We start from the raw sequence: 8,900 nt of genomic DNA, 5'->3' as shown, positions 1-8,900 counted from the left end.
CTACCTCGTGATGGCCTCCCGGTGCCGAATCGTAGAATGACGAGCTATACTCATCATAAAATTTAAACTATTGCAGCATTACGTAGGGTTACTATGTTGATGTTTTGAAAGTTAAATAATTTGATTGAAAAAATTTACAAAGAAAAATAAATGGTAGATAGAGGCAGGAAATTTAGAAAATAAATCATAGTGGAAGAGGTTAATAATACGGATGTCTTTTTTTCGGAAAATTTAGAGGTGAGATATGTTAATGTATAAAGAATGAGTAGCCTAATATTTAAGGAACTTCTTTCTGTAGAGATCAAACATGTAAGTCAACAAGTAACGTAGAAACAACATTTAGAAGTGTTGTTGCTTACAGTACAATTATAGGTAAGATAAGCATGCAGTGAACTAATAAATCCGTATCTATAGTGTATACATTTTCCCCCGTAACATCTGTCTATGCACCCTGACCCTCATTGCTTGCTATTGCTTCTCCAGCGCCCACATTTCTCATTGGATCACGAAACAAATTATTCGTCATATTAGTAAAAGCTAATAGTAGGTACTTGAGTAATCGGTTTCGTAGTATATTAGTTTGTATCCATATTGTAACTCAGAGCGCTGGTGGTAGACAGACAACAAGAAAATAGAGACAAGAATGCAAAATTGTTTATACCAAGATATATATTAAGATATTTTGTTCAGTGTCCTCCATATTTTTCATCTGCACGAATAATACTTCGAACCTTACTTCGATATCAACCATCTTTTTGTTGATTACTGTGGAAACTCTCTTTACATAACAAGAACACTCAATCATTCGGTGCATTTCATTATCCCAGTAACAATGACATTCATAGTTGCTAACAAAACAGCTCATCCCACCCCTTACGATACTGCATTGTGTCAAGATGAACATGTGATGAGTTTCCTTTTCTTGGAGACAGTCCATCAGTTCAGCCTTGTAATAGTGAACTTTTCTTCACAGAACATAAAAATGAGCTTCTCGTACAGCCTGATTGGTTTTCCGTTTCTACATATTTTCCTCTTTAATAATATTTAACTGCTTGTACTGTTAAACAGATTACTTCGTGGAGCATCAAAGCAAATAAAAGAGAAGCGCTAGATGCTTCTGAATTAAGAATTTTTGTACCCTGACGCGGGTGTGGCGTATTTCCTACGATGCGCAGTTTCATAGCTTATTTACTGTTAGTAAAATCGCTTGCATCTAACGGAAGTAAAGAACAGATGAAAACGCTCCTCAAGGCTGATTGGGCCAACTTAGTGATGGAGTATGCTTTTGCTATATGTATTTTTGCGTCACTTTAATGGATATCATATAGCTGAGAAAATAATTATACACTTAGACTGACAAGAAATTTTATTTGTGTTTTTCTCGAGACTTATTTGTGCACAGAAGAAAACACATACAAAAAAACAAAACCTGAACTTGCTACAATACATAGTAAGGTGAACAATTCATAACACAACTTCCAGATCCAGAATGAATACTTCTGTAAATTTGCCAATATAAACTTACTATCAAAGAACAAAGTACTGGCAACGGAAAAAGATCCAGCTGGGCCAATAAAATAAACGTATATTCTATTTCGTATTAATACATTCTTTTAGGAATACATAACATTTTTTAACAGAAAAAAATCAGTAATATTTAATGTGAACATAATATTTTTGTGCGAAAAAAAACACACACACACAACAGCAAAAATTATTTTACTATGCTGCAAGTGATAAGTCCTTGAATAAAAATTGCGGAAACCATAAGTCTTGTGAGATTTTCATTCGTCATCTTTATTACAGACTACGTATGAAATATAAATGTTGCATTAGGTTACACCTTTTAGTAATGTTTACTTTAATAATGTGTGTAAATATTCATTACAAGCTAACAAAATCGATTGAATAAAAACAGTGACAGGCACTGACTTTCTAATAATTGGCAATCTGCGAGACATTGGCTAGTAGTTATGTATTTTCGAAAAGACACTTTACTAAATTTATTTGTATAAAATATATGACTATAATTTAGATTAATATATAGCCTGTTGCACTTGATAAAATGTATCAGTTACTGTATTGGAAAAAAAAAAACAGTATCTTAAGGTAATACCCATACGCACTTGTTTTGTTTGTTTATTTTCTACGAATTTTGTTCATCACGTTAATCATATGAACATGACTCGGTCACATTCGTCTGTTTAACATATTTAGAAAAAAAAATGTACCTTGTATGAATTTTGAACAGTATTTTATTTTTAAATACCACAGTGTGTTCGAGCGAGTTTCACAGATTAGTGCATTTTAAAATATAATTGAAGCGCTTGGAGGATAAAGGTGTTATGTTACATTTTTTCGAAATGTTGCATTCTGGCTATTCATGCACGCGTTATATGCTACTCATGCTACCTAACACACTATTTGGTGAGTCCTCGTCCTAGTGCAGATATTTAGAAACGATGAAGGTGGTATGTTAAGGGACAAAGTTATGAAAGTAAATTTTACATACCACCTTTATCCACCAAGCGCTTCAATTTTGACATTAAGTCGAACTTCATTCTCTTTGTAAACTTCAAACGCAGCCAGTATGGTAACATGGTCAGGAGTTTTAACGATCACCTCGATATACTACTTCCAATTCTGATTGCTGAATAATCTTGGCATTTCGCAGTTTTCGGCTCTATCCTAAAGCTTTGTTGTCGGAGGATAAAAATAGATTAAGAGAAACACACACACGAAGAAAATATAAAGAACGGGCATATATCTTATTTTACCTATTGCTGCTATAACAAGTGATAGCAACGATAGAATCCTTGCTCCTATTGATCTTGAACTATAGGTTGAAACCCAGATCCCGTCGCAATTTTTCATACTGAACTGGCATTCTGTATTCACACTATCTATCTAATTTGTAATTGTCAAAATCGATTCTCACCCCAGTGAAGCAAGAAAATATGAGTTGTTTCATATGAACTATCTACTGCACTTTAAAAAAAAAAATAGTTGTAAAATTCAGAAATCAAAGTTTCTATTTGCTATTATACGCATACTGTCTGCTGGTAAGAATAAAGTAATTACTGAAATAAGCAAACAAAACTCGAGCAGCCATAGTCAAACTTGCCTTCAATAGAAACTGTTACCTATCATGCAGTTACATTTCTCTACTCTTAAAGACAAAGGGGAAAATGTGTCTACCATCTGAGATTATTATCCGAGTTTCAACCTATGTTCGCCTTCCCTTATACAGTATTACAGTTATATGCTACAGTGCTAAATAATTGTGCGACTCTTAATTTTTTTTTTTTTCACAAAAAAGCAAAACAGAGCAACAAAAACTGTGCATTGAACACCAGTGAATTTAGTCATTGTAGTACTCAGTAACTCTATTGGTGTTTGTTTCGCCAACGGCGTATTCCTCCAATTCATCCAGAAAGACGTCATGAGGTACAACCCACGTATCTCTTCTTTTGCTCTTAGTTCTACACTTCTCAATGTCAGGTAAATCATCTTTGTTTAATTCAAAGAAGTATCTAACTTTGTCCTGTGCATTTTCCATTGTACTTCGTGAGTCATCCCAATTGTTTCTGATGATCGTCTTCTTGCTGACATCTGGCGGAATTTGGGTGAAGTAGACACCTTTCCCAAACGCTGCGTCGCCACGTTTCTTATTCGAGGCCTTAATTTTTCCTGATTTCATGATTGCCTTCCTACCTTTAGCATTGGTGTAATGATACACTTTCTCTGGCTCATCATCATTATCCTCATACGAATCTTCTGAGTCATATTCGGATTCTGCCTCTGAATCAGTATATTCGGATTCAGTTTCTGATTCAGTGTCGTCATAATCATCCTTATGATAACGTCGGCTCTGGGAAAGAAACATATGAAAAATATTACTTTCCTTACAAAGTTTACAGAAAGAAATACAATAAATTTTTAAATACATTTTACACAAAATATACAGAATGTTTCAAAACTATACCGACAACGTTTGGGAGGTGATTCCTGCCACCAAGAGAAAACAAAAAGTATACACCAACCCAGGTGCACAAATGCTTTCTTTCGGAGTTATAGGCTGCCGAAAACATGAAAAATGAACTTTAAAGGTCCATAGCTCCAAAACTATAGCACCTACCGTAATCGGATCAAAATGTCAATAGATGTGCGCTACCCTAGTATCCATGTTTCAGAATCCTGCGGTACTTTCGCAACAATTTTTATAGAGGTAGTTAGTGAATACTTGAAACTATATGCCCGTAGCGAAACTCCTTCTATAAAAATTGTTGTGAGCCATCGCAGCCCCATCGTCGTAGAAAGTACACTCTTAAAAAATTTCCTTGCTCAAAAATGAGAAAAATGCATGTTCAAAACAAAATAAGCAATCTTTACTCACATTTGAGAAAAATGTCCCATTATTTTCAAACGCGTTTTCATGTGTGAGCTCAGAGCAAATTTTCAGGTTCCCATTTATGAGATTTTCTCATTTCTTAAAATGAGAATGGAATAGTGCGTGATTTGCAATATCATAGACGACTAAAAAGTAACGGTAACGGGGCGAAATAATATGACTATGTTCTACTGGGGAGTAATATTGCTAGAGCGTAATTAATATACAGGGTTTTCATAAAGACTGGACGGATTTAATTTGCTTATAATTTTCATAAAAATGCTCATAATGAAATCAAATAAAGTGCAAACGGTAGCGGAAGGATTAATTTTTTTTAGTTGGCAACACTGTTAGATAAGCGGCAACTCTGAACACGTTGAGAGAGGGAGAGGGAGGGCAAGGGTCAGTTTCTTACCAAATTCCATCCATTGTTGTTTCAATGTTGACTGTTAAAAGCAGGGTGGATTGATTTAAATCAGTCTGATTTAAATCACGATTTTAATCAAGGTTTAAATCACTTGATTTTTTAAATAAAAATCGTTGATTTAAATCAAATTCCGAAATAAATTAATTGAAAGTGAAAATAAGTAAAATCCCATTTCTGTTCTGTTATTTCGATTATGGAAGATAATAATCATAGTACAATGAGACTCAAATGTATGTACAGCACAGTATGAAAACGAGTATCATGCAGAGGATGATTAGGGAAAATCCCACTTTGAACAGGTAACGGAAGAATCCTGCTTTCTTCTCTTCGTAACATAATCGTTAACTATTCGAACGGAGAAATCACCATGGATATTTAAGACAAAAATTATTTTGTGTCCACGTCTATTTGTTTGTTTCTAAATAATAGGGGCGTATTTAGAGGGGCCTGATCCCCTTTCCGAAACAAAAAAAGAAATTAAAACTTCAGGCGAAATTTATGTACTAAATACATAGAAGTTCCTCGGGATCGTAATATGGTAAGTTTTGGATGCGTTAAAATATCGAATAATACTTTTGATAAAGTGGATTCTTTCAAATATCTAGGATCAGCATTAACAGACGAAAACGATATTTACGAAGAAATAAAATGTCGACTAAAAGCAGGGAATTCTTGTTATTATTCAGTTCAAAATCTCTTGTCACGAATTCTTTCCAGGAATTTGAAGATTAAAATATATACGACTGTTGTTCTCAGGGTGTCTACCAAGCAAGCATAATTAAATTCCCTGACTTTCCCTGGCAAAATTATAATTTTCCCTGACTCTGTCATTCTTTTTTTCTTAGTGTAACTCACGAAAAGTAACTTATAGTTAAATAATGAAAATGAAATCTTTCCATTGCATAATCTAACCCATGATTATGCCGGTTAGGCTAAAGGAGACGGTGATGATGAGAGATAAATGAAATGAAAAAAGTGGGAGGAAACGGGAGAACCCCGAGAAAATCCACGAGCACGGTGTTTGTCCACCACAAACTACACAGGACGTGAGCTGGGATCGAACCAGGGACCCCAAGCACCGGAGGAGAACGCTCTACCAGTGAGCCAGCGCGCCCCCAACTTATATTTAATGTGAACTGTAAGTTTTCATCATTGTTTATATGCTTATACAATATTCTACAAACCTACAAACGAACCAATTCATTTACCTGTAATTTATGACTATTTTAGTGACATTCCTTTATCCCTCACAGCCTGGGAAAGATTTTTCCCTGAAAGACTGAAATTCCCTGACTTTCCCTGACTGGTAGACACCCTGGTTCTGTATGGTTGCGAAACATGGTCGCTTACTATGACGGAAGAACGTAGACTGAAAGTATTTGAGAACAAGATCCTGAGACGAATATTAAGACCCAAGAGGAACGGGAATGTCGGAAACTTCATAACGAGGAACTACATAATTTATACGGTTTACCAAACATTGTTAGGGTCATCAAGTCTAGGAGACTCAGGTGGGCAGTTCATGTAGCAAGGATGGAAGAAAATAGGAACATTTTCAAATTCTTAACTGGAAGACCAATCGGCAAACGACCATTAGGAAGATCTAGGGGCAGATGGGATGACAATATTAAGATGGATCTCGCAGAAATAGGAATACAAAGTAGAAACTGGATCCAGTTGGCTAAGGATAGAAGTCAGTGGAGAGTTTTCGTGAACGGCATTGAACCTCCGGGTTCCATAGGCCATAGAGTTAATTAGTTAATTTTAGGCGAAATTTATGTACTTTACATGTATTTCGTGTCGCTGGCTATTTCCGATTTTTTAAAAATATACCCCTGCCAAATATCAGTAACTTTCGTGAAAAGAAAAGTTTCATGTTGATAAACGTTGCTGTTTGTTTTTCCCTTAATGCTTAAGAAACATTGTTTGGGATTGAAAAAGGTTAACGATTGGGAATTATTTCAAAATTAAACCAAAACACTTTCACTTAAATGGTATAATTATCATTTAGTATTAATTCCTAATGTATTTTCTCCAGTTCGCGACTTGCATTATACGAGGAGAAAGATTTGATTTAAATCAAAAAAATCGATTTAAATAAAAAAAATCAACAAAAATGATTTTTATTTAAAAAATCATGATTTTTTTCCACCCTGGTTAAAAGTAAGTTGTAACCTGTATTGGTGTGTGTGTCTTTTAAAGAAATAAATAAATGAAAAACTCCTCTGAGAAGACTATTTTCTTTTACCGTATCAAAGATGGCGTCGGTGAAAGAGAAAGCGCAATGTGTTCTGTGGTACGCAGAGCTAAAATCACCAATTCTGGTGTGTCGAAAGTTCACCAAAGAGTTCAAAAAGCCGGCACCGACTGAGAGTGCAATCCGAAAGTGGCATGCTAAGTTCTTGGAGACAGGAAGCGTCCTGGACCGTCCTCGAAGTGGGAGGCCGCCAACATCGCCTGCAACAGTGAGCAGGGTAAGGGAAAGCATCATCAACAGCCAGGGGCGTGTAGTGCATATTACCGCTGTTACCGGCGGTAACGGTAAACCGATGATAACCGACAGTTTTTCGTTGTTTTCATATGTCTCTAAATTTCATCATCAACATGGGAAGATATTTTCCTTTTCTTTCTTTTCTTTAAAAAAAAGTTCGGACGGCCTATGTCGCATTTACACTGCCAGCACCAAATAGGAACATACTGTTGTTGATACCGTAGATTTCAGATGTAACGCGAATCCCGATAGCGGTCATTCACTCCAGAAGCACCTTCCAGCGTGCCAGCCAGAAGCCTCCAGCGCGCTCGTATTTGGACGTTCGGAATGGCCCTTATGTTACCGTTCGGTTGAGTGGAACAGGAAAAAATAGGAACGTTCCCTGTCAAAACAAGGAGAATCTAGAATAATATCAGCATGTTTATTCTACTCGCTCTCCTCTCGCTCTAGAGGATCGAGCTGGCAGTGTGATTCAACTATACTGTTTCGTTTGCTTCCTAATTCAAGTATGGAAACTTGGCTGTAATTTCCGTATTCGTAAAGTTATTTCATTGTCTTAACAGTATACAATTTCATAGTAATGATAATTAGAGAAAAGTAAAGATGTTTCCCGGCCCTCCTTCTAATTCGTATATTTATTATTATTTAGGATTTATGCTAATTAAGTTGAAAATATTTTGTTTTTAATTTAGTATAGAATACTTTCGATTTAGCAAATTTCCAGCTCTAGCCTCTAGCCTACTGGTTGAGTTTGCACTTTGATGCAGTTTGAGGTGTTGAAAAAGAACTGTGCAATCGTCTTCATCATACCGTAGGTTGACTGTCCCAAATTATGTTTGACAGTCTGACTAGTTTTCAATACGAAATACTGTTTTTCAAACATACGACGGGGCTTCGGTTATGGTTGGTGAGGTAGGAAGCAGCAGCCTCTTGTTAAACAAAGATATACAGAAGTCTATTTTTTTTCATTGTCATGCCCATAGGCTTAATTTAGTGTTAGAAAAGTCCGTTGACTGTGCAAAAGGGTGTAAGTTTCTTCTAAAACTATGTCATGACTTGCTTCTTTATTCTCGAAGTCTTCAAAAAGAACAAATACTTTGGACTATGTCACAGGCCTGTATCCAGGGAGGTTTAGGGGGACGGGTCCCCCTAAATTTTTGCTCTCCCCCCTAAAATTTTCACGGTAGGTTTGCAAATGAACTATAATATGGTGATGAACTATGAAAAGGTTGGATCGGGCCCCCCTACATTTTTGGGCTGGCTACCGGCTTGTGTAGTCAACAAAAATATACCAACAGCCTCAAACACAAGGTGGAACTATAGAAGTAGGATAAATGATGTGCTGTATAACTTTAAAGATGAACTGTTAGGACTCTTTAAATCCATGACGAAAACATCGACGAATGAGATTCTCAAATCAGAGTTCATGCAGCAAAATTCTACCAAACCCTTTAAAGTTTTGACTTCAATTTTTTACTTGAACTATTTTATGTTATAGGATCAAGATAAGAAATCTTGTTCAATATCTTACAGAAGGAAATTCAGTAAGTTTAAGTTTTTGCAAGTTTTTGCAGAAAGTAAGTTTTTGTAGA

General features: G+C 35.8%; 1 protein-coding gene across 2 annotated transcripts in view; it reads right to left on the bottom strand.

Moving 5' to 3' along the window:
* Positions 1-1,348: 1,348 nt before the first annotated feature.
* LOC145690851 (E3 ubiquitin-protein ligase Siah1-like) overlaps positions 1,349-8,900 on the bottom strand; it is a 112,352-nt gene continuing 104,800 nt past the window's right edge. For both annotated transcript variants that reach the window (XM_081766215.1, XM_081766214.1), the window contains exon 2: positions 1,349-3,871. In XM_081766215.1, coding sequence (XP_081622341.1) covers positions 3,362-3,871 — 510 coding nt within the window. In that variant the 3' untranslated portion in view covers positions 1,349-3,361. The remainder of the gene's footprint in view (positions 3,872-8,900) is intronic.

Source organism: Thermobia domestica, chromosome 7 (genome assembly GCF_964235325.1).
Source record: "Thermobia domestica chromosome 7, izTheDome1.hap1.1, whole genome shotgun sequence".
In the NCBI taxonomy this organism is placed as follows: Eukaryota; Metazoa; Arthropoda; class Insecta; order Zygentoma; family Lepismatidae; genus Thermobia; species Thermobia domestica.
Note: the sequence above shows the minus strand (reverse complement) of the source record. Positions and strands in the feature narration are given on the sequence as shown.